Source organism: Papio anubis, chromosome 16 (assembly GCF_008728515.1).
Source record: "Papio anubis isolate 15944 chromosome 16, Panubis1.0, whole genome shotgun sequence".
In the NCBI taxonomy this organism is placed as follows: Eukaryota; Metazoa; Chordata; class Mammalia; order Primates; family Cercopithecidae; genus Papio; species Papio anubis.
The window spans coordinates 4708821-4734568 of NC_044991.1; the positions used below are offsets into that span (position 1 = coordinate 4708821).

A 25748-nucleotide genomic window follows, 5' to 3' on the forward strand; every position below is an offset into this window, starting at 1 on the left:
AACCGGCCCTCTGAGTCAGTGCAGGGAGCAGAGTCCAGAGTCAAGCAGCCCTCCTTGGAGGGGGGCGGCCTGGAGCTCCCCTCCCTGGACTGGGATGGCCTGGAGGTCCCCTCCCTGGACCTGGGCACCCTGGAGGTCCTGGTGCCTGCCCTGGCCCCACTGCCACAGGCCAGGACTCAGCTCTGTCCCAGGCCTCAGGCCCAGCCCTGCCTGCTGCTGACCTCCTTTTGGCCTGAGTGTCACCCCCGGGGCCTTACATGGAACTTACCGTGTGCCCGCAGGTGGTTCCCAGGGCCCAGCTATCCCCTTTTCACCTCTCAGACTCAGCCAAGTGGCCCCGCTTCAGGAAAGCCCTCCCTGATCTGTCTTCGGCGCTCCCTGTTGCATCGGGCGCCTTCCAGCTCGGAGGAGGATGGTCTGTCTGTCTGTCTGTCTGGCCGACTGGTCTATCTCTCCTGCTAGACTCTGAGCTTGATTTAGCAATTCATGGACTGAGGGGAACTGCTACACTTTGGTGCTGATTTTGGTATCTTCAGAGCCTCTCAGCACAGGCCTGGCACATAAGGCCCGCAGGGAGCTGCTTGTTGGTTGACACTTGCAGAATGAGTGAGCTCTGGAACCTTCCTTGATGCACCGAGCTCGCCCCTGCCTGCCGACCCACTGCCCCCTCGCCCTGGCCACTCACAGTGCAGGGCTGGCTTCCAGAGCCCTCTCCTTCCTGAGCATGAGCTCCCAGTGGGGGAAGAGCACAGGGTGGGAATCAGCCATGAGAAGGAACGGATCACAGTGCAGTACCGATTCACTGTCCCTGATGCTGCGACAGCAACCGCAGTGAAGAATCATCCAACCGGAGAAAGTAGGGGAGGGCGTGGAGAGATTGGAGCCTGTGCACACGCTTGCGGGTGGGAAGGTGAAATGATGCAGCCACTATGGACACCGGAGAGAAAGCCAGAGCCACCGTGGCATGAACAGGTTCCCTCCTGCGTGTAAGTTGGGAGAAGCAGCCACAGGGACTCACCAGACACTTGCACCTTGAGGTTCGCAGCCGCACCACTCACAGAAGCTGAGGAGAAACAGCCCCGGCGTGCTCCCAGGGGGATGGAGGAACAGAACGGGGCCTGTCCACACCTCCTCTCTTGCCACGTCAGGGCTGGGCCTGGCCCCTTTGGTGTGCTGTGTGTCCTGGGCGGCCAATGGGGTGCTTCTGGGACCTGCAGACCCCTCAGCCCCCTGGGGACTGCAGATTCAAAAACTCACCCGACTTCTCATGGGGACAGCAAGGGCCTCAGGTGTCATGTCCCCACCTGGTCTCAGTCTCCCAACATGGGATAGGGGTGCAGCCAAGTGTCCCCCGGTCCTACCGGGCCCTCCTTGAAGCCCCCCAGGCAGGCAGTACTACGGAGGGACTTGCCAGAATCATATGGCCCAGCGGCCTGGAAGCTGGGTCTTTGGGAATCCAGGCCCCGCACTCTTCGGTCCTGTGTCTCCCACGGGCAGGACAGACTCCCCTTGTCCCCGAGTCCCGGCTCCCACGCCCAGGCCTGACGCCGACCAGGTCCTTTCCCTGCCCTTGAGTGCCCTCTGGTGGGCCTGCTGCGCATTGTCAGGAATGAGGCGGAGGAACCAGAGCCACCCCAAGGTTAGGGACAGGGTGAAGGGTCAGAGGCCAGGGACTGGTTGGGGATGAAGAGCTGCATGAATCCTGGGGTCCTGGGGGAAAGACCTCCGCTTTCTCAGGAAGCGCTGGTGTCACTGCCCCATTGTGCAGATGGAGCCTGGGACCAGGAGGCCCCGCGTTCAGGCTCGATGTTCGGGGTCTGGTCAGGAGGTGGAAATGGGGTCGGTGGGATCCCAGGAAGCAGCTTTCAGTGCCCTGAGGCCCTGGATATCACCAGTCTCACCTCAGAGCTGCCCCTGGGTCCTCGTCTTACAGGGAGCCAGGCCATCCTTTGCAGGGGACATGTGGACTCCAGCCCGGGACAGGCCACTTGCTGGCTTGCAGGCTCAGGCAGCCATGAGACCACAGGCTGACCTCCCCAACCTTTACTGCCCAGCTGTTGATCTGCAACCCTGGTCCTGACTCTACCCACTAAGGAGAGAATGACCTCTCCCCTCCCCCTACAGAAAAGAGATCCTGGGACTCCAGGACTGAGAAGAGTGCCCTGAGGTCACCTAGCACCCCACTCCCCCACCCCATCACTTCCATGGAAAACTGATGGGCAAGAGGGCAGCTCATGTCCAGAGACTGTAACATGATGAGGGCACGTCCAGATTCCAAACTGGACCCAGTGGGTGGAGAAGAGATCTTTTATTTTTAAATAGTATTTATTTAATAATAAATACTACTTTATATATTTCTAATGACAGTTTCGTATTTATTACATTTCTATTTGGCATTTTGTAATTATTACTTACTTATATTTTCATTTACGACATTTTCTATTTTACTTTATTGTTATGACATTTACGACATTGACATGCCATTACGAGACATTACTTACCATTACATACTTTCATTTACATTACCATTACTTTCATAATTATTACTATTTCTAGACGACATTTATTTCATTTACGACACATATTTACGACATTGTTATTTTGTGACATTTCTATTTTTACTTATTTTCATTTACATTTATGATTACTTAATACTTTATTTATTGTTTTTTCTGACGAGACTTTTATTTCTAGATTTCATTTTCATTATAATTATTTAATTTATTATAACGACATTTATTGGCTTATTTATTACTTTATTTATATTTTCTACTTGACATTTCTATTTTACTTATTTATATTTTTACTTTATTTTTTCTACTTCATTAATTTTTGTTTTCGACATTTATTTTCTAACATAAAGGATTATAATTCATTTATGTGGTTTCTATTTATTATTATTTACATTTTCGACATTTATTTATTTACTTTACTTACGACATTTATTAATGACATTTACTTATATTTATTTTTCGGATGATAATTTCTTTTATTTATTACATTTATAATTTAATTCATTACTACTTTACATTTTACTTACTTCATTTAGTGTTTAATGACATATTATTTACGATACGCATTACTACTTTACATTATTATTTATCACCTCCACCCCTACCACTACCACTACCACTTCCTCCACCATTAACCCACTTACTTTCATCACCACCTCATCACAATCTTAACCACAACCTCTACCACCACCAGCATTATCACCATCACCTCCATCACCATCACCTCCACCACCACCACCATCATCACCATCACCCCCATCATTACCATCACCACCATCATTACCATCACCTCCACACCTACCACTACCACTTCCTCCATTAACCCACTTACTTTCAGCACCACCTCCACCACCACTACCATCATCACCATCACCACCATCACCTCCACCACCACCACCACCATCATCATTGCAACAAGAAGAACAACATTTGCCAAAAAAGCCCTCTCAATGGTCATCACTGGGTAGCCCATGGCAGCCGTGGCCATGCTTGTGTGTCTCCCACACGTACCTCAGGCACCTCTCTGCACTCGAGGTGTTGGGGGAAGGTAGAGTGCAACAGCACTGGCCCAAGACCTTCCTGGAAGCTGTGCCTGAAGAGACAGAGACAGGCACCGTGCAGTGGGTCCAGGCTGAGATGGGAAGGCAGAGAGCATGTGGAGGCAAGGGAAGGGAGCATCTAAGGTTGCCTTGAACAACCAGGAGGGCTCCTTGGAGGAGGTGTCAGCCACCTCAGTAGGCTGAAGAGGAGTCTCCTGGTGAGAAGGTTGGAGGAGGGTGCTCTAGGCACTGTGCCCTAAAGAGAGCATGAGGGGTCACTAGGGACAAAGAGTGGTGGGAATCAGGGCTGGAGCTCAGTGCAGGTGGGTTTGATGAGGGTGGGTGCAGGGGCTGTGCTCCTGGGATCCCCAGAGAAGTGCCTGTAGAGGCCCTACGGGGGCAAGGCAGGCCCTGTCACCCCATTTTAGAGCAAAAGACTGAAACTTCTGGGAGAAGGCCACTCACCCAATGCTGGTTTGAAGCCGTTGCCTGTGTGGCCCCATGCGTGGCTCCGCAGGCTTTGCTCCGCTCACCTCAGTGCTATCCCTCAGCCAGGAAGACGGTTTCTTGGACTGTCTGCCTGGCTCACCCTTCAGGGCTCAGTAATGGCTGTCCTCCTCCAGGAAGCCCTCCCTGAAGACCCCTGTCTGCTGCATGTTTCCTTGGGGCTCTCATGGCACTGGGCTCTTGTTAGTGTCTATGGCATCTTCCTTCGAAGGCAGAGCCACCTCTGATTTCTCCCCAAGTCCCTGGGGCCCAGCCAGCGTGGCCTGCCCAGGGAACATAGTTGATGCCACCCCTCCCTCTCCTGCTGCCACCAGTCCTGTTGAATGAGCCCCTGGCCCAAATGGGTGAGGATTCTGCCTCGACAGGCTAGAAGCTTGCCCATGCTCTCCCCACTGGGATGGAACTGCAGGCCCCTCTGCATGTTCCCCATCTGGCCTTTTCCATGCCTGCCTGGCCTGTGCCGCAGGTCCCGGTGGGAGTGGAGGAAATCTCAGCATCTCCTAAGTCTGCAGCTCTTTTTCTGGGCTTTTATTTTATCTTGTTTTTTAAAGACAGAGTCTCACTGTGTCACCCATGCTGGAGTGCAGTGGCATGATCTCGGCTCATGGCAACCTCTGCCTCCTGGATTCAAGCAATTCTCCTGCCTCAGCCTCTGCAGTAGTTGGGATTACAGGTGCAAGCCACCATGCCCGGCTAATTTTTGTATTTTTAGTAGAGATGGGGTTTCACCATATAGGCCAGGCTGGTCTCAAACTCCTGACCTCAGGTGATCCACATGCCTCGGCCTCCTAAAGTACTGGGGGTACAGGCATGAGCCACTGCTCCTGGCCCTGGTGGAACTTTTAAAAGCCCAGAGAAAGACTGGGCGTGGTGGCTCATGCCTGTAATCCCAGCACTTTGGGAGGCCAAGGCAGGTGGATCACCTGAAGTTAGGCATTTGAGACCAGCTGGCCAACATGGTGAAACCCCGTCTCTACTAAAAATACAAAAATTAGCTGGGTGTGATGGCATGTGCCTGTAATCCCAGCTAGTGAGGAGGCTGAGGCACGAGAATTGGTTGAACCTGGGAGGCGGAAGTTGCCATGAGCCAAGATCACGCCACTGCATTCCAGCCTAGACGACAGAGTGAGACTCAGTCTCAAAAAAAAGTTTCCATCACCAGAAACAGCCCTGCTGGGTGGATCCTGTGCAGTAATATATCTGTTTTAATAACTCAGTGGTCCGTGGTGCCCTACGACTACAGCAACGTCATTCAATTCAGTGCCCAGCCAGCGCCCTCTGAGCTTTCAGTTTGACTTGCACGTGTTTTAATCTCCTGGGATCTGGATCAATTTCCTCCTGGCCTGGCTCAATGAGAAGACCACATTTCAGCCACGTTAACCGGCAAGGAAATTAGTTTGATGTGTATGTTTGAGGCATGCTGATTTGTGTCAGGATTCCCACCCCTCAAAATCTTTGCCATGTTGGCTCCAGTTTCTGAAAAGAGTGTTATAAAAGCCCCAACCCCTGCTTTTGCCAGGGACTTACATGTCCCCATTTCCCGCCAGGCAGGGAGGGCAAAGGCACCTCGAGCGCTGAGGGGTGGCCCAAGATGCCGCACTCAGGGTGATGTGAAATGCAGCTCAGAGTGCGTTGAAAGTGGGGAGGGTTCGGGAGCTGCAGCTCTTTGTGGTCTCAGGGGGCCAGGAAATAGGGTGCATGGGCAGGACCCCACTGTCCCAGAGGCTAGGCCCTGTCCCTGGCCTTGGCCTGGACTTTCTTACTGCCCACTTCCACAGGGTGTCTCACCTATGCCCTCCACCCAGCGCCTCCCCAGGGACGCTGGCTGCCCACCTGAGGGGGGCGACGGCTGGGCTGCCTCCCCTATGTGCCATCTACTCCCTCCTTTGGCCACAGCGACTCTGAAGAGCGATCAGCCCCAGCCCAGGTGGGATCACTGCCAATGCGGCGTTCAAACTCCAATAACCCTGGCAATGCCCTGGTCTCTACAGTTAGTGTGACTCGCTGGTTTAGCTGAACACTCAGTGTGTGCCAGGCCCTCACTTAGGGCTTCATGTGCTCGAAGATCAAGGTGCTGGGTGCCCTTTCACAGATGGGGAAGCTGAGGCTTGGGGTTACAGAGCCTGGTGCCCCACTGTCCCCGTCTCCAGACTCTGCCCCCAACACCCACTTTCTGTTCACCATGGACCCAGGATCAGCTGTCACAGCTCCCGAGGAGGACCCCAGCACCCTGCTGGGTAGATGGTGTTACCTCCTTAAACCTCCTGGTGATGTGGACATTCACACCTTTGGTTGAGGTGTCCTGGAGAGGAGTGACTTGCCCGAATCCCACGGCGTGTACACAGAGGGCCGGGGTTCGAATCGGACTCAGTCTGAGCAGTTGCCCGAAGCCTTCCGCAGCTGTATAGCCTTACAGCTATGAAGCCATTTTCTGGGCCTGGGTTGGAGCCCACCCTCACACCCTGGCCACTGCCTGCTGATGGCCTGTGTGCATTCAGGCTGAACTGGGGACCCCTGTGGAGAGGGGCTAAGGAGTCCAGGTCTGTATGCCAACCTCCCTAGGCCCCTGCAGGGAAGGAAGATGGTGTGGTCCAGCCAGGGACCCCAGGTCATGGGTCTGCTTTTTCTAGCTGCATTGGCAGCCCATTGGATGGTATCCACCCACAGTGTGGGTGGGTCTTCCTGAGGGTGGGTGCTCCCCTCTGTCCACTGACTCAAATGTTAATCTCCTCTGGCAACACCCAGAAAGAATACTTTGCATCCTTCAATCCAATCAAGTTGACACTTAACCATCAGAGCAACTGATCAGCAACCTTCATTACATCTTTTGTCACGGACCATAACAAAACCATGGGTGTGACGTCTGTTCATACTCATGGTCCTAAGACTAGGGCAGGACATCTTGGGATGGTTTAGGATTCTGTCCACCATACCTTGATTCCCTTCCAGGCCCCCTGCACCTGCCTTGGTCCCGCTGGAGTGTGCCCAGTGACGTCATGGGCTCCTCATGGCCTCATGTCCTCTTGCCATAGGACTGGAGGTCCTGGCAGCAGATTGTGAACACTTTACCCCATAGTCCCCATTCCAGGAGGCGGGCCACGCAGTGGAAGGAGCTCAAGCTCTGAGCCTGACAAGCATGGGTTCAAATCCCAGCTCCACCAGCTGTGTGACTTCAAGCACTTCCTTCTCTACCTCAGTTTCCTCATCTGCACAATGAGTCCAGTAGCACTATTTCACAAGACTGTGCCAGGTCCAACAAACAAGCACCTGCTCTTTACCTAGAGGAACCAACATATGCCCAGTGTCACCTAAGCAGGAGTTGCTGGGGTTCAGGAAATGCCTGTCAGTCACACCAGTCATAAGATGCAAGAAGGTAGCTGGGGCAGGGCAGCAAGGATGGGGTGACACTGGAGATGCTAGGTTGGGCTCAAAGTGAAGTTCCAAAAAGTCCAGGTCAGGTCTCTGCCCTCTCCAGCTTATAACAATGCTGGTTATGTATGCCAGCTGCTTCCTAGAAAATCGTTCGTTCATTCATTCATTCATTCATTCGTTCATTCATTCATTCATTGCTTCATTGAGTACTGACTATATGCCAGGTTCTGTCTTATGTCTTGGGGATAGAGCAGTAACCAAAGCAGGTGTTGCTAGGCCCCTGTGGAGCTCATGTACTGGTGGGAGACAGACAGGAAAAAATAATGACATAGTGTCCTCAGTGTCACAAAGGGAGCAGCAGGGAGGAGTTTGTTTGTAGGGAGGAGTGTGGGCCCCCTCTGACGTGGGACATTTAAGCTGAGGCCACATAAAACCAGGGGAAGAGCCCTGTGCTAGAAGGGAGAGCACATACAGAAGTCCTGGGGCAGGAACCACCCTGGACTCGTTCAAGTAACAGAAGAAACAACATGGAGAATGAGAGGAGAGAAGAAGCGGGCTCATTTACATGCTGAGGCTGGGGGACAGGCGGGGGCCGGAAGATGCCAGGCTGCAGGCCAGATCAGGACTTTGATTTTATTCAGAGAGCAATGGGGAGCCATAGAAGGTTGAAGCAGGAGAAATGGCCTGATTTGGCTTGCATTTATGGAACACTCCTCCGGCTGCCGGCTGGAAGATGCGCTGCAGAAGGTCAGGAGAGGAAGCAGAGGAGCAGTTGGGGCCTATTTCATCTTCTGGGTGGACTCAGACCAGTAGGTAGCAGCGGTGGAGGTGGGAGGGTAGGAGCACGATCCGTTTTGGAATGAGGGTCAAAGGCCTTGTAAGTGGATTTGGTGTGGGTGGTGGAAAGGATGAGGAAGTGAGGGCGGCTCCTCGAATTCCATCTTGAGAAACTGGGATGAGGCTTTGGAGTGGAGGAATCAAGCTTCCAGCTCCGGTGACAGTGACACAAACGCACCCTGCAGGCAGCTCCTGGGGAGGAGGCTGGGCTACATATGCACTCACCGGTGTGAGTGTGGGCTCGGGTCCCAGGCCCTAGTGACCTCTGTGTCCTCACCTCCCCCTCCAGCCTGCCAGCCCCCAAAGGCGGGGACATGTTCTCTCCACATCCCAGGACCTCACTCCAGACTGGAACATCATGAGTGCTCAGGAATGCCTGTCCAGTGGGGGGACAAATGAACCCAGAGCACGAGGGTGCGGACGGGTCCTGCTTTGCAAGCTCGCGAGGACTCAGGGGGATCCAGCAGCGGGGACAGGCCTGGCACAGCAGCTGTTCCCTAAATAGGAGCTGTTATTATTATTTAAATCACTTTTAATTATCCCATTCCCACACAAAACACATCCCAGTGTGACCAGTCCAGAAGCCCCTTGCCAGGGCACCAGAGAAACTGTCTGTACCCAGGAAAATACTAAAGATGAAGTCATCTTTCCTTTTATAATCTTAGATCTAGGGTGCCCAACCATCCCTGTTCTCCCAGTACTGAGGGGTTCCTGAGATGTGTAACTTTCAATGCTAAAACTGGAAACATCTCAGGCAAACCACACGTACACCTGATTCCATCATTACAGCCCACACTCGTCCACGCCGAGCAGAGCGAGGGTAGGGGGGTGTGCTGTCTCCTGCCTCCATCCATCCTGTATTAAACATCCATCCGTCCGTCCATCCATCCATCCATCCATCCATCCATCCATCCATCCATCCATCCATCCCAGTATTACACATATTCATCCATCCTTCCATCCATCTTTTACTCTCACCAAACCCTCACCTCTGTTCTAGATGCTGGGAACGTGGGGCTAAGTCAGATGTGGCACTGACCTTGAGACGTCTAGCCTGGAAAACACAGATGAGGGCCCTGGCCAAGGGCCAATGTGGTGTCATGGGCACATTGGCTGTCTGAATTGGAAACCTGACCCCGTTGCTCCCCTGTATGGAATCAGTTCATGGCTCACACCGTGTTCAAGGTCCAGCCCAGGATCCTTGGGTGGGCAATCAAGGCTCTGCCTCCACTCCAGCCACACGGAACTCGCCTCTCCCCACAGGGGCCATGCTCTTCCGGATCTCAGCTTCTTGCAAGTCACCTCCTCCAGAAACCCTCCATGTTCGGAGAAGGCAGACCCAATAGAGGCAGCTGCTTAAAAAGAGGGTCCGGAGCTGGGTGCTGTGGCTCACGCCTGTAATCCTAGCACTTTGGGAGGCTGAGATTGAAGGATCACGAGGTCAGGAGATCAAGACCATCCTGGTTAACACGGTGAAACCCTGTCTCTACTAAAAACACACAAAAAATTAGCCGGGCATGGTGGCAGGCGCCTGTAGTCCCAGCTACTCTGGAGGCTGAGGCGGGAGAATGGTGTGAACCTGGGAGGGGGAGAATGAAGTAAGGAGAGAGAGAGAGAGAGAGAGAGAGAGAGAGAGAGAGAGAGAGAGAGTCTGGCTGGAGTCCTTGCTTCCCAGAGAAAAGAAAGAGGCCCCGGGGCGCCCGTGAGTCCACCATGGGCCTGGCAGAGGGAGGTGTGGTGGGCTCCTCCCCTACACTCTGTACTTCAAGGAGACCTGGGCAGGACACATGGATGCCTGCCCCAACGCCCTGTGCAATTAGGGACTGGTCCTGCTTACGGCCACCCCACAGTCAGCTCCTCTCAGCCCTCTCTGGGAACTGTGGGACTGGCGGAGGGAGGTGGTCTGGCAATGGGATCCGGCACCTGGCTTGCCCTGCTGGGCCAAACCCTACGCTCTGCCTGGCACAGGGCTGTAGGGTCAGGACATAGAACATTGATTGATTGCCCGTGTGCGCTGGGCACTGTACTCGTTTTTAGGTTAATCGTTTGTTTTTTTTCTTTTTTTTTTTTAAGACGGAGTTTTGCTCTTGTTGCCCAGGCTGGAGCACAGTGGTGCCATCTCAGCTCACTGCAACCTCTGCCTCCCAGGTTCAAGGGATTCTCCTGCCTCAGACTCCCAAGTAGCTGTGATTACAGGCATGTTCCACCATGCCCAGCTAATCTTGTATTTTTAGTAGAGACTGGTCTCTACTAAAGACCATGTTGGTCAGGCTGGTCTTGAACTCCCGACCTCAGGTGATCTGCCCGCCTGGGCTTCCCAAAGTGCTGGGATTACAGGCGTGAGCCACCGGGCCCGGCCAGGTGAATCATTTCTGAGTTAACTCATTCCCCCGTCGGAAGAACCCCATGGGGTGTGGACTCACGATTACTATGCCAGGGCTGGGGACATTGACACTTCTACCTGCGGTCACACACAAACATACATCACACACAACACACACCACACACAAACACACCCCCCCCCACACACATCACACACACGCACAGACACTACACACAACACATACACAGCACACAAACTTACAGCACACACACACCACGAACACACCACACAAACACAACAAACAACACACAACACACATATGCACACACATCCCCCACACACAACACACAAACATACAACACACAACACACAAACACACCACACACACCACACAAGCAACACACACCACGCACAACACCACACACAACACACACAACACAGAAACACACAGTACACACAGGTAAGAAGTAGCTGAGTTCCATGGAGCCCAAAGGTGACCATCCGGGGCCCCAGGTTGTCCTGACTTTGGAGACATCAGGCCTTGGTGGGTCTCGGTGCTGGCTGGGAACCAGAGAGGCTTACACTCCCAGCAGAAGCACAGGCTCCACCTCCCCTCACTCAATCACCCCCTACCCACAACAGGCGTGGGAGCCCTTGGGCCTGGATCCTGGCCACCCTCATGTTCGAGATGATCAGAGCCATGATCCCATATAGGGGGACAGTGGACCTGCCTGCCTGTGGTCACACAGACCTCAGAGGCCTGGGACCAGCCTTCAGAGCCCCAGCTGGATGGAGGCTCAGGCACAGCCGTCCTGTTGCCCTGGGGATTCCTGTGTGTGGTGTGTGCGTGGTGTGGTATGGGTGCATGGTGTATGAATGTGGCATGTGTGTGTTAGGTGTGTGTGGAAACAGCAGTGAAACAGTGGATGAAAGAAGGTTCAGGCAGGTGAAAGACAGCATGCCCATTGTGGCAACATCTTATCGGCGCTGAAACAGGCATTCAGGCCCCAGGACGTGCGTGGCGCGGTGGTGCAGCAGCGCGGCGTAGCGGTACTTAACGGCGCGTCAGGCATCGGTGACCTACTGACAGACTGCGCGGCGGCCAGGCATTTATGCATCAGGTGGCCCCAGGCCGAAGTGCGTGAGGCAGACTATTCCAGCCCAGTAAGTGGCGGCTGTAAGCCAGGTGAGTGCATCAGGTATACTTTGTAATATTATTCAGGCCCCAGGCGGCTGGTGTGGGTTTGGGCGGCGACCAGGCCTGCGGTGGACGGCTGAAAACTGTCAGGTGACCATACGGCGGTGGTCTGGCGTTTACGCGATTTGGCGCAGGCAAGGTCCGACCGTTATGGCGGCTTCAGGCGGCATACGGCATCGCGGTCAGGTTCCAGGTCAGGCGGTCAGGCAGCACGCAAGTGCGGTCAGGCAGGCCGGTCACGCGGCCGCGAGTGTTGTGTGTGGTGTATGTTGTGTTTGTGTGTGGTGTGTGTTTGTGTGTTGTGTGTGTGGTGTGGTGTATGTGTGTTGTGTGTGTGGTGTGTGTTTGTGTGTTGTGTGTGTGGTGTGGTGTATGTGTATTGTGTGTGTGTGTGGTGTGGTGTGTGTGTGTTGTGTGTGTGGTGTGGTGTATGTGTGCTGTGCGCACGTGGGCTGTGAGCGCCTCCCACCCCACATTTCCCCAACCTTGGAGTCATTCAAAGACCCTCGGAGACCACCCGGGGGTGGGAGCGACTCGCTGGGGTCGCGAGCCGCCGGGACCCCGCTCAGTCCCTCCCTTCTCCGCGCGCCGCCTCTCCCCGCGGCCGGCAGGGGGCAGCACCACGCCGCGGTCCCTCTGCGCTCCAAGGCGCGGCTCCGCCTCCCGCTCTCCCGGGGAAACCGAGGCACTGAGACGCAGCCGAGGCGGCGAACGAACCCGGGCATCCCGCCCGCCCACCGTCACCCCCTCCTCTCCCGGATGAACCCCGCCCGGCCGGTCCCAGAGCCGTCCCCACCTCGGGCCGGAAGCAGATCCGGTGGGGGTCGGCGCGGCAGGGTCGGGGGTCGAGCGCCCAGACCCGCAGCGGGGAGGCCGCCGGTGCAGTTCTTGTGGTTCCAGCTCCGCCACAGCCCGACAGCTCCTGGCGATCCGCCCCATTAACGGGCGCCGAGACCGAGGCTGGCGGCAGTGGGGACAGGAGTCCCGGGCTCCGGGAGGGGATGGGGTTCCTGCCCGCCTCGTGGCCGGGGGCCCAGCGTGGCTCCGCCGCCCGCCACCTCCAGCCCCTGCGCGCCTGAGTCCAAGAGCCCTCAGTGCCGCCGCCGGGTGGCAGCATCCGCCCGCGCCCGAGCTGCGCCCGCGCCCGTCACTGGCTGCGAGAGCCAGGCCAGACTCTCCTGCTCCCCGCGTCCAGCTTCCAGGCCGTGAAATGGGGGTGGCTGCCCTACAGTGGGGCTCTGGGGAGCAGGGGTCACCCAGCGGGTGGAGCTGCTATTGCCATTTCACTTATTCCTGTGCCTCGGTTCCCCTGTCTGTGCTGATCGCCAAGGTACGCCCTTTATCTGGGAACCCTCCCCATCGGCGCACGGGGCTCGGCGGCACCGGGGGCCTCAGATCCGGGGGCCCAGGAATGACCTGCATCGGGGTCGTGGCAAAGGTTCAGGGATTTGGAGGGATTAAGAAGGGATCAGAGGCAGGGGATCTGGCGGGACTGCGGGAGGGGCAGGGGAGGCAGGCTCTGAGCTCGAGGTCCCTACCCAGGCTTGGCCAGGTGGGAGAGGGCAGCAGGATGCACACACAGACTCTCCCCTTGGTGGCCTCAGTCCCTGCTGGTCCTCGGGGACTGAGCTCTTCCCTGTCCCGTCTGCCTGCAGCACCGGGAGCCATCCAGGGTTAAGAAATCACAGAACAGGCGGGGAGCCTGGCCTGGACAGCGATCTGGTCATGGGTCTGGGTCCTGCCCCCTGAGGGAAGACCAGGCTTGGCGCAGCAGGGTCTGCGGGACTCTGGCGCTCGTTCGCCCCGGGCTAAATCAGGCTAGATGGGCTCTGGGTGTGCGAGGCACAGAGTCAATCTGACTTCGGGCTCTCCTCAGGGAATCTGAACACAACTGGGCGCTGCAGAGGAGGCCACGAAAACCGTGGCGCAGGGGCAGGGATTCTGGGGGCCAGTAGCCTCCCAGTGCCCGGGAAGCCCCTCAGCCTCCTTCCACAGGCCTCCATCACGGTGCTTGGCCAATGGGTTCTGCAGGAGGTCACGCATGCCATCTCCCGGCATGTGGCCAGGCTAGCCTGTCAGTCATCGTTCAGGTCCCAAAGCTGGACTAGCGCAGCTGGCAGCAGTGCTGGGACCTGGGGTTGTGGGAATCTCCCGTTGAGGTTTGCTGGAGTGGCAGCGTTGCCTGGACTAAGAGTATGGCCCCAGAGTATCCCATTGATGCGGATAATTTTTGGGGGTCTGGAAAGTGCACTCGGAGAGGCAATGGGAGTGGGTGGTCTCTCCCTCTCTCACCGGAAACTGGAAGCCAAGTGGCCACTGCGACCTGTACCGGTCGTTTCCCGCCCCCACCTGTACCCCCGCCCCTACCCCCGCGTGCACGGAGGAGCGCAGGTGTCTCTTCCGAGTCGCACCCTCCCCACACCCCCACCACCCGTCACCCAAGCCCGCTTCCCCCGCCCAGTCCCCGGAGGGCAATCGGAAGGGAGCTGGCCTGGGGAGGGGGGGCCCAGGGGGTAGATGCGTTTGTGTGTCACGGGGGAGGGAGGAGAAAAGGGAGGGGAGAGCCAGGGAGCGAGGGAGAGAGAGCGCTGCGAGAGAGGAGGGCGGGCGGGAGGCGGATCCTCCTACCTGGGGCGCGCTCGCTCGCTCGCGGCTCGCTTGCCGGGGCCGCGAGTCACCTGGGGAGGCCGACAAGTGCGGACACATTGGCCGCCGCTGCGCTCGGCGAGGCGCGCACGGCCTCAGGCGGCTGCGCCCAGTGGAGGCTGCACCCGCCCGCCAGCCGCGCCCGGGCCCCCAGCCCGCGCTTGCAGAGGCCCACGGTCGCTCAACCGGGCTTCGAGGTCGCGGCCCCCAGCCTGGGTCATTTCCCCGGGTGCACGCGGCGGCGGCGGCATCCCGGGCTCACCATGGTGGCAGCGCGCGCCGAGTGCCCGCGCGTCGCCGGCCGCCCGAGCCGCAGCTCCGGCTGAGCGCGCTCTGCCCGCAGCCCCCTGGCCCCTGCCCGGCCCTGCCGGGCCCGCGCGTCCCCTCCGGCCGCCGCTGTCTATGGCGCAGCCCCCCTCCCTGGATCATGCACAGAAACTTTCGCAAGTGGATTTTCTACGTGTTTCTCTGCTTTGGCGTCCTGTACGTGAAGCTCGGGTGAGTATCCCGTGGGCGGGGGCGGCAGCCGGGGGCCAAGGCAGCACGAAGGGGCTGCCTCCAGGGCGTCCCTACGGGGACGTGGGGACGGGACGGGGCCACGGCAGTTCTCTGGGCTCCGGGGCTGGCCCGTATGTCAGACCCGCGCCCCACGCCAGCAGAGAGACGCGAGCCCAGCCCCTGAGCTCCTCGGTGGGCCGGAGCCCAGCGCGGGAGGAGAGAGAGCGTGGTGCGCGGGCGGCCCGGCCGGGCTCGCGGGTAGCGGCGAGCGTGCCCGGCGCGTACTCACCTGCTTGGCCTGCGTCCGGGACGCGCCTTCCTTCCCCCGGGCTGCGCTGGGCGCCGAGCCCGGGCCGAGCGCTCGCCGCCTGGAGGGTGCGCCGGGCCGGGGTCGGGGGGCGTCCGGCGCCCGGGGGAGGCCCGAGGGCGGGGCGCGGCACCGGCCGCCGAGCGCGCAGGCCGGGGCACCCGCCGCGGCCCTTCGTCTCTATCCATCACCCAGACGTGTTGAAATTACCTTGACAACTCGTCCGGCTGGCTCGGGATGGGCCGTGGGGCCTGCCGGGCCGCCTCGGGCTCGGTCCGGGGCCCGCGCCCCGCCCGCCCGGGGCCCTGGGCCCTGGGCCCGGCCCCCTCTCGCAGCGCTCCCCCTGGCGCGGCCCGGCGGGCGGGCGCCCGGCGAGCCGCGCTAGCTGCTCTCTGCGGTAGCTGCTCCGAGTCGTATTTCCACATTCCTGAACCCAGCCGAGTCCTTACCTGTTGAGCCGCGATCTCCTTTAGACAGAATCTGTCTCGGCCTCGCTCGAAGTGGGGGTGGAGAAACGGCATGACGGAGAGGGGGTGCGGTGCACCTCGCCGGGGGCGCCCACCGCCCGTTGCCTGCCCCGCGCTTCTCGCACCTGCGGGGACCCGCGCCCCACCGCGCCCTGCACGCCTACTGTGCGCCGCCCGCTGCCCCGAGGCAAGCCCCGTCCAGGCCAAGGGCAAGGCTGTGAACAGACCCGCGGGAAGGGCAGGTCCCGGTACCACTGCGGGGAGACGCGGGCTACCAGGCGGAGAGGTGGAAGAAGGCGCTGGAAATCGTCTCTCCATCACCCTCCATCCCATCTCTACTCCGCCATTTCACAGGTGGAGAAACTGAGGCCCAAGGCCTGCAGAGACTAAAGCCAGTGGCCTCAGAGGCAGGAATGGAAGCCCCCGTCCTAGCCTGAGCCCTGCAGGTCTGGGCGGGAGTGCCTGCGGCTGCCGGTAGCCGGTAGCCCCGGTTATCATAGGTCTGTGGGTAGGCTGTGTCCCAGGGTGTTTGTTTATGGAGGTGAGGGGTGCGGGGCATTGAGCCTGCTGGGCTGGGGGTGGAGTGGGCAGGCTGCTCTTTTCCTGCATCTCCAGCAGTCCTGCAATGACTCCCGCTGGGCCCCTCAAAGTGATGGCAACCCTTAATGAGGCTTTGTCCCTGCAGCCTGATTCTCAGCGCTGAGGCCTTTCCCCTCCTGGCACCCCTAGGGTTAGGCGCTTTTACTGTCTCGGCTTCAAGGATTAGGGAACTGGGCATAGGACCTAAGTCACTGTCCTCAGGATTCAGTGACAGAGCTGGAACTGCAGTTGGTTGTGGCCCCCCCCCCCCCCCCCCCCCCCCCCCGCAGGCCGCTTTTCCTAGTGTCCATTCTTCTGAATCAGTCATCAGAAAGCAGCCCTTCCTCCCACGAGTGAGCCGGTGGGAAGAGCTCTAGGAACCCCCCTAGGCAGCAGGAGGAGCCGAGGGTCCACCCCAGCCCCGCTCCCGGGGCTGCTTCCAGGGCTTGAGGTTTGTGTGCCCTTCCCAAGCCTCCTGGTCCCTTCTGTAAACAGGGATTGCAGCTCTGGCCATCCTGAACAGGATGGTGGCCAATGTCTGAGAGAGGTCTGAGTGAGCAAGACCCCACCGGGCCTCCCTGTAGCCCAGCCTGAGCCCCAGGCACCTGTGTCAGCCTCCCTCTGGGGGTGGGGGTAAGAGCCAGGCAGTGGCTGAGCTTCCTTCTGTGTGGCCCTGGCTCTGCCCTCAGGTCCCACCCAGGACCCCTGGAGGGGAAACTCCTCCCCCTGGTGTGCCAATCTAAAACACACGCTCCTGACCTCCAGGATTTCCACAATGTGACCTCCAACACCCTGTGGAATGGCAAGCAGGAAAGCCAGAGATCTACCCTGGGATCTGCTAAGGGAAGGAGAGCCAATCCCTCCCTCGAGGCTCAGCCCCTGCTCCCAGGATTGGAGAGAAGGGCCCTGCTTTCTTGGTGAGCCATCTTGGCTACACGCAGAGGTCGAAGGGGGAAGCTGGGCCCAGGTGTATCCTAAGGGGTTAAATGACCTGGAAGTCCATTACATTAAGGAGGAGGTTTGGGAGTCTAGGACCAATGGGCTGTCTGTTCTGTCCTCTTGTCACTCCTAGCCTGTGGCCTTGAGTAAGCCCTTTAACCTCAGCCTCCCTTTCTTCATCCAAAATATGGGGTCACAACACCCCCTTCACTTCATGCTGCCCGTGTTAGTCCTGGGGGCCTTTGCCCTGTGGGTGGTGGAGATATGTGTCCCAGTGAACACCTGTAGACACCAGGAGAATCTTTCTTATTGTTAATGACTATGATGTCACCGGGACTGACACCCTGGGGACTTCTCCAGATGGTGTATTCCAGGGCGTCTGCATCTCAGGAGTTGGGATTTTCAGGGTCATAAAGTTCTGACCAAAGATCAGAGGTTGTATATGCATGGGGGGGATATTCCAGGATCACTCCCCTGCATGCTGCCTGTGTTTCATTACACAGGGGGCCACCTGGGCACGTGCAGCCATCACACACATGTGCCCCTAAGCCTGGTGCAACTCACAGGTACAACCTCTGGAGGAATCCAGTACCAGCAGGAACCAGAACTCAGCCCTCACAATCCCCTTAGGGGTCACGGCCCTAAGAACAGATGCACCTGGGATTTGGAGCAATTTGAAAACCTGATGGCTTCAGGGAGTCACAGTTCCTCACCCAGGGCCCTTTTTGGACTGAGCGGCCTTCAGCTCCAGCCCCGGAGGAGGCCAAAGCAGAGCTCAGAGGAGCCTGTCTGAAGTCTGGACACCCTCTGCTCACTGGAACTGGAGTCACTGCAGTTCTAGGACAAGCCCCGTTGCAAGCCTATCCCTGCCTTTGGGGCCAGAAGCAGAGGGGCCTGAGAGCCCTGGACTGGGAGGCATGAAGGTGGAGGAAGTGGCTGCTTTCTCCTGGGTGATGAGCCTCCACACCAGGTCTAGAAGTTAGAAAATCCTCTTCCTCAGGACAACGGGCCAGACCACCCAGCCCTCCCTTGTCTTGCCATCTTCCTGCTTTGCACTGTGATTCAGATGTAGAGGGATGGTCAAGTGGAACCAGGATTGGCTAACAACAGGAGGTGGGACACTAGACCTATGTTTCCGGGCTTAAAAATAAATAAATAAATAAAACGAACTCTAAGAGGGAGAACGTCCTTGTAGGTCTACTTCTCCCCAAACCCATCCCCGCCAACCGGGATGGGGAAGCCAGAGTGGGGACGCCTCTGTGTGAGGAGAGCAGCACCTGCTGGCGATGCCTTCCCACTGGCGGCCTCTCCAAAGAGGTGCCCAGGCAGGGTCCTGCAGTCTCAGCATCAGCTCAAGGCTGGGCTTGGTTAACCATGGCAGTGCCTGTGTGCGACCCACAGCCAGCCTCACTAGACCCAGGGCACACGGGGGCAGAGGCTCAGGACACTCAGTGCATCTGTGCACACACACCTGTCCTCACAGACCGCCCATGCTCCTGCAGGCACACACTGGCACATGCAGGTACATGCAGGCACACACGCGCATACGTTGCTGAGCACAGCCCCCAAGCACACGCCTCCGCGCAGTTCCCCCACGGAGCCGCCCCCAAGTGCACCTTCCGGAGCCAGGCCAGAGCTGTGTGGCTTCCTAAAGATGGGGGTGCGGGTGTCCCGGCCAAGGCAACTTGGGCAAGCCCTGGAGGCGGCTCCCACCGCACGCTCCGGTCAGCCTCCCCTTTAAAAAAACCCGCCGGGGGAGGAGGCGGATGTAGGGACGGCCCGTCCAATGGCAGCTGCGCGCCTCGGGATACTTGGAGACGTGAGCCAGTGCGAGCGACAGAGCCGGTTCGCACCGACAGACGGACGGAGGTCCAGACCGCAGCCAAGGCGTGCCCGCTGCCCCCGGCCGGGTCCCCGCCCCGCACTCCAGCCCCAGCTCCCGCCGCTGCCCCAGATCCAGCGCCATGCGCGGCCCTGGCGGCGGGGCACGGGCGACAACTGCGCCCGGGTCCACGAGACCCAGCCCCTAGCGCCTGGCGCTGCCGCCCTGCATCGGGGAGCTCCGCGGGGACCCCGGCCTCAGCTGGCCCAGGCGCCCTGCCCGTGGAGCCTGCCCAGCCCCGCCAGACGCGCCGGCCCACCATGCTCCTACTGTCGCCGCGCAGCGCGCTCGTCTCCGTCTATTGCCCGCAGATCTTTCTCCTCCTGTCCAGCGGCAGCTACCTGTGAGTGCCGCGGGCGGCGTGCGGGGTGGGCGGGTGGGCTCCCCTCGGGCCTCCAGCGCTGGAACAGGGTGGGCAGGGAACGCGACAGCGAGGCCCCTGGGCGGGGCACCGGGTGACCATCGCGTGCGGGAGCCGGGGGACTTTAGGTCGCCTCGCTAGCGTAAGCTGCCGAGGTGGAGCACTTGGCGGCCAGCGACGTCAGTGAGAAGTCCTGGCTCTGGGGTCAAAGAAAGGATGGCCTGAGAGCGGCTCGACTGCCGGAGTAGAGCAGGCTGTGCACGCCCAGCGCGAGGGCTCGCGGGCATGCAGGCGGCGCCGAGAATCCCTGCGCGTCCCAGCAGAGTCCTGGACCAGTGGAGGACCCCTCCCCATATTAGCCCACGCGGCGCGCAAGACAGTGCCACACTTGGGATAGCCGCACGCACACACCCGCTCCCTCGTGCAAACACCGGCACGCACGTGCACGCCGCGCTCCACCGGACAGCGCCCGGACTGCACCCCGAAGTCGCTGCGGCTTCTTGCGCCTTCCTGCCGCACTGGGTGACCTGATCCCTGCCCCTGCCGAGTTCTCACCTAGGGGCGAGGTGGACGCGCGTTGCGCGCTGGCGGCCGCGTTCGCCCAGGTGTCTCGGCCGAGGGAGAGCACGGAGCGTGGGTCCTCCTGTGTGCGTCCAGCAGGGCAGAGCCCACGGGGCTCTGAGAAGCTCCGGGCAGGGCCGAGTCCAGCCCAGTGAGCCCAGGGGGGGCGCAGTGGTGGCTTCGCTCGATTCCTAATGGGACTCATATGCTCTGGCCTCTGACTCAAAAAGAAGTTTGATTTATGGAACCGCCGTTTGGGGGAATTTAAGCTGGATGCTACTGATTAAACCTCAGCGCCTGCTCTCCCTCCCCTTCTCTTCCCTTCCCCCTCCCCCTCCTTTACACGCGGGCCACGTCCGGGGTCGCCTGACGCGGCCAGAGGGGGCAGCCGCTGCCTTCCCGCTCCCTGCGCCACCCCCTCCCCCCATGCGGTCGCAGTCCTAATACAGCGCCGCGCCCCCACCCCCATTTAATAAAGACGCAGCCAATTTCTCCTCTTGCTCCTAGGAAATTACTATCCTACCAGTTTTCCTTCTATAAATAGTCGCGCATCTTGAAACAAAAGTTCGCAACCGCAGCCAGATGCTGCGAGGCCCGCGGTTTCCCGGGCTGTGGGACATAATTACAAGGTCCGGGCACAGAGAGCGCTCCAGGCCCGGCGGGCAGCCCCGGCTGCGGAGGCATCGCCTGAGGGGGGCAGGGTAGCAGGGCGCATGCGGGTGGGGACCGCCTGAGCAGTGGGGACCCAGGCTATCAAAGTGCCAGGGTCCCCTGGGTCCTGCTTCTGGTGTCCTTCCCAGGAACTGCATCAACAGGGGGCCTTGGAATTTCAGCCTCTGGCGGTTGGAGGCCAGGAAGCCTCCTCCTCCCCAGAATCCTGGCATTTCAGCCTTAAGCCTTGCTAGAGAATTGGCAGCTCTGGTGCTTGGGAAATCATTTTTGGAGCCGGCTGGCTGAGGTTCAGTGTTCATGGAGAGGTGTCCGGGGTGGGAAACCAGGAGTCCTGCGGAGGTGGGGGCGAGGGAAGGGGGGATTGGAGGGTTGGGGTAAGGGTCTGAGAGAGGGAGGTGCACAGGGGCCCCAGAAGCCTGGTGGGAGTTGATGCCAAGGCAGCAGTGAGGGGCCTCTGGGGCAAGGTGGTGCCCAGTGTACCTCTGCAGACCCCAGGTTTATCTCAGGGCTGTCCTCCTCATCTGGGCCTGCAATGACTACAGCCGCCAGGCTTGTTCCTGGAGTGTGCACTGCCAGCTGTGTTGGCAGAAATTCTCCTAAGGAAACAGCTTTTCCAGACATCCCTGGGCCAGTGCTGGGGTCCGGCCTGGGTCGTGGGGGGACAGGAAGGCAGGCTGTATCCCTGACTTGCCCTCAGCAGCTCCTGCGCCACAGGGAGGAAAACGCTGATGCCAGCCTTCCCCAAGCAGAGAGGAACCCAGACACGTTCCAGGAGCGAGGGAGGCGGGTCTCAGGTTTCCCCTGCCCCGTTTGTTTGGTGGGCACAAGGCTGACCCTAGGTGGGAGTAGGGCCTGCGCAGTTCAATTTGAATGAAAGCATGCAAAGGGAGAAGACCTTGGTTTCGGTGTTTCCGACCCAATGGCTGCACTTGGGGGAGGCAGCCAGCACGCAAGTCCTTGGAGAGCTGTGAGAGGTGGGGGTCAGTGTCAGCCCACCCTCAGCACTGCAGGCACACTTGATGGCGTTGGCCTTTGGATCTGAGGATGCCTGGGCTAGGAGGGTCGCTGGGTGGAGGCTTCATTCTGCTCCAGAGAACTTTCAGGAACTTTCCAGATCCCATTGCTGGGATCTCAGACACTGGCCGACAGCTGATCCTCCTCCTTTCATCTGGGCTGCTCCCCTAGCTCCCTGTCCTGGGCTGTGGTCTGTGCACACCAAATCCCAGACGCATGCCTGGGCCCCTGCCGCTGATCAGGTTGGACGGGTGTGTTGGCCTGGAAGCGCCCTGCGCCCCTGCTACAATGCTGACTTGCAGCGGTGCTAGGTGGCTCTGGCCAGCCCTCGCCTTCTCTGTGCAGAGCTCTGTTGTCAGTGCAGGAGCTCCCAGGGCCAGCGGGGATCAGTCAGGGCCCAAGGGAGGGCAGGTGGGGGACCGCAGGCCAAGAGGAAGGCTTGTGGTGCTGGGTCAGCTGGAACGGGGGCCTGGCTGAGGCCTTGACCAGGACTAGGCTCAGCTTCTGTCCCAGGCAGGTCTCTTCCGGTCTCAGCCTTCCTCTCCCAGATGTGGGGGTTGGCTCTGACGACCCCCCCAGGTCTTCCGGTAGGAGCCTCTCATGGTGACCGCCCGCTCTGGGGAGCCAAGTGAGTCATGGGTGACGGGGCGGTTACTCACCGACCACCTGGCTGTGGTAGGGTGGGGGGGCGCTTACCGCTGCCCTGCCAGGCCAGGCCTCTTCCCGGCTTTGTCAGCGGTGCCAGCCACAGTCCCAGAAGTGCTGTGGCCATGACCCTCGGTGGGGAGGAGATGAACCAGGCCCACTCCCATGGTACCATGGCCTGTGTGGGGACAGGATGCGCCCCTTGGCTCAGGCGTGTTAAGGTTGCCCTTGGGGGAAGGGCAACTCCCAGCCTGGAGGGTCTGCGTCTATCCAAGTCTGGGAGGGGCTCTGCTGTGTGCCCTGAGCAGGTCCATGGACCTCTCTGGGCCTCAGTCTCCTCATGGGTCACTTGGGATGGTGATCCCTCCCCCAAGGCTCAGACCAGGCCATGTGTAGTTGGAACTTGAAAGTGTAGAACGTTCCATAGAGGGAGTACATGTGGAATTCGAGCTGGGAAATCTGGTGAGATCTCAACTGGGGACCCTCCACTGGAGTGGACAAGTGGAGACCCCCTAATCACAAGAAACTCCCCAGAACTCATCATCATGTGGACGAGACCCACCAACCATTGGCTAAAGGGGAGAATGTGCATCGTGGACTGTCTGTCTGCGGAGGGAGGACAGGAGGTGCTGGGATGGCACTGGGTGCCACAGTTGTGTGCAGAGGCCTGTAGGATAATGTGCCATTTTCTAATACGGTTTCCCTTGAGTCTTCGTGGAACCAAGGGGCATGATAGTGACTCAGATCTGGGTCCTCATCCTGACTCCACAGGGCCCTCACTGCCTGGCTGTGTCCCCAGGCCCAGCTCTTCCCTCTCCAGTGCAGATGATGGGAGCACAAACCTCACTGGGTGGCTGTGGGAAGCTCTAGCTTGATGTCTGGTGTGGTCAGTGCACGGGAGACTGGCCGTTCTCATCTATCAGGAATAGGGAGGTTGGCCACAGGCAGCACAGAGGGAGGCCCATTGGCTGTGTTCATTCAGGAAGGTGTGATGGACCCCCTAGGGCATCTCAGAGGGCTTCCCAGAGGAGATGACTCTCAGACAGGGTTTTGAAGGATGGATAGGAGTTGGCCAGATGAAACAGGCACATGAAAGAGACCCCTAGACGAGGGAACAATACTGTCAAACACATTCACCAGGGGTTTCACTCCAGGGAGCCTCAGTGAATCTTGCTGAGGTGGATCAATGGGATGCCAGGATCCAGAGAAGACGCTGTTTCCCAAGGTCACCTAGTTCCAGCTCCTCACGTGGTGCCAGCACTGCTTCTGAAGGGAAGTTCCGCCTATGCAGTCCCACAGGGAGAGGAATCGGGGTCTCCCAGGGCCTCAGGCTCCAGCCAGTGGTTGGAGGTGCTGATGGGAGGCGAGGTGATGATCATGAAGTTGGTGATTTTTGAGGCGCCAACAGCACATTATTGTTCCCTCATTCACACACTTCCGTGAGCTCCTCTGGGGACAATGGCCAAGCAAGTCACACTCCCGCCCCTTCCCCTCCCACCCACCTGGAGCCTTGAGTCACCCTGGCAGGGCAGGTGGATGCCTGTGGGGAACCCAGGGACCCTGCTTGGGTGTGGACCAAGGCTCTGTTCTCGGAGCACCCTGACAGACTCTGGGGTGTGGCGGTGTTGGATGAGGTAGAGGGCTCAGTTGTGGGCATCCAGGCCATCAGCCCAGGGCCAGGGTGCAGAGCCCCTGGAACTGAGAGCCACATGCAGCAGAAGCTCGAGCCCTCGCTGCTCACACCGCTCCCTGTCATCCCGGGCAGATGGAGCGGCTGTAGCAGGCTCCTAAGGCTGCCGCCCTACACGGCCCTGGGTCCAGCTCAGATGGGGCTCAGCTCCCCTCCCAAAGGGACAGGAGGCCGGGCGCCCTCCCTTGTCAGATGAAACCCCGGCCCAGGGCTCCTTCAGCCTGATGAAAGGGTCATTGTGTGGTGCGGGCCGCCCGCTGGCCAAGGACAAAACCACCGTTTGTCCTCCGTCCCTGGCGCGGGGCTGGGGGCCTCACCTCAGGCTGGCCGGCAGAGTGGGGGTGGGTACAGGTGCGCTCCCTCCTCCCTTCCTTGTCTTCCCATTCAGCCCGCCTGGGGCCCCTCCCCCATCCCTGCCCCTCACCCAGGGCGTTCTCATCCTCTGAAGGTGGGTCCTGAGGCTTGGGTCAGTTCCGCTGTTGGCAGAGAGGCAGTGAGTTCTCCAGCCCCAGAGGCATACAAGCAGATGCAGTAGGAGTGAGGGCCGGGGATGCTGGGGAGGGTCCCTGCCTGGGCAGAGAAGCCGCGCTCACAGTTTCTCTGTGCAAGCAGCCAGTGGAGTGGTTGGCCTTTCCACTGAGGCCATCCCACAGTCTCAGTGGCAGGTGAGGCTTGGCACGGGGCCATCAACACTTCCTCCATCCCCAGGCTGGAGCAGGTGGCAGCTGAGGTGCTGGGGCTGCCACGAGGCTGGGTCTGAGGCTATGTGCAGACGACACTAATGTCCTACTCCCCCAGGCAGCCTTTGCAGATTTCGTATGTGAAGCCTGCAGGTGCCCGGAGCTGGGCCTGGGAGGAAGTCACCCACCCGCAGAGCAGCTCACTGGGTGTCAGCAGTAACGGAGAAGAGCCTGAGTGAGCATGCCCTGGAGTCCCACCCCATGACCCCTGCGGGCCTCCATCGCTTTCTGGAACCCTCCCGCACTGTGATCCCTGCTCCAAGCCTTCCGTACCCAGTTGGAGCTTTGAATGGACCAGGCCCCCTGGAGGGAGCGAGCCCGGCCACAAGGACTGGTGGTGTCTCAGCCGGCCTCCGCGCAGTGGGTATTGCTGTGGCCAGGGTGAGGAGGTGTCCAGAGCTGAGACTTAGGCCTGTGCAGTCCCAAGCGGTGAGACAGATGGCAAAGCCCCTTCCAATGGGAAGTCCTCCAGAATGCACTGCCTGCCCTGCAGACCCCCGCTTAGGGAACACAGGATGAGGCATTCCCACTTCTGGAGGACTTGGGTTCCCCGAGAAGGCCCTCCCTGGCGGGACTGACGTGTGCACAGTGCCTAGGGTCTGCTTGTGGATCCGTGTCCCCCTCGGGCTCCCAGAGAAGGGGAGCTAGGAGAGGCCTGTCTGCCGTGCTAGGTGGTGGAGTGAGGAAGACAAGGTCAGGGTGCAGAGTCACTCACCCAGGTCAAGCAGCTGAGCCCAGATTTGAGCCTGGGGCCTCCTGGCTGTCGGGTCCATGCCACTTGTCACGGTGTCTTACCAAGGCGAGTTTTCAGCTTTGGGTGAGCTCTGTTGCCTGTCCCGTTTCCCACCTGTCCTCTCCAGGCAGAAACCAATGCCTCCAGTTGCTTAGAACTGTGTATTGACCAGGATTCCCCGGGGCCCTGAGCGAGGGTCTCAAAGTTGCAGGGGCTGCCTCCAA

At 59.2% G+C, this 25748-nt stretch overlaps 1 protein-coding gene across 1 annotated transcript in view; it reads left to right on the top strand.

Moving 5' to 3' along the window:
• Nucleotides 1-14398: 14398 nt before the first annotated feature.
• WNT7B (Wnt family member 7B) overlaps nt 14399-25748 on the top strand; it is a 56042-nt gene continuing 44692 nt past the window's right edge. Inside the window, exon 1 of the mRNA XM_003905700.4 lies at nt 14399-14934. Coding sequence (XP_003905749.1) covers nt 14864-14934 — 71 coding nt within the window. The 5' untranslated portion in view covers nt 14399-14863. The remainder of the gene's footprint in view (nt 14935-25748) is intronic.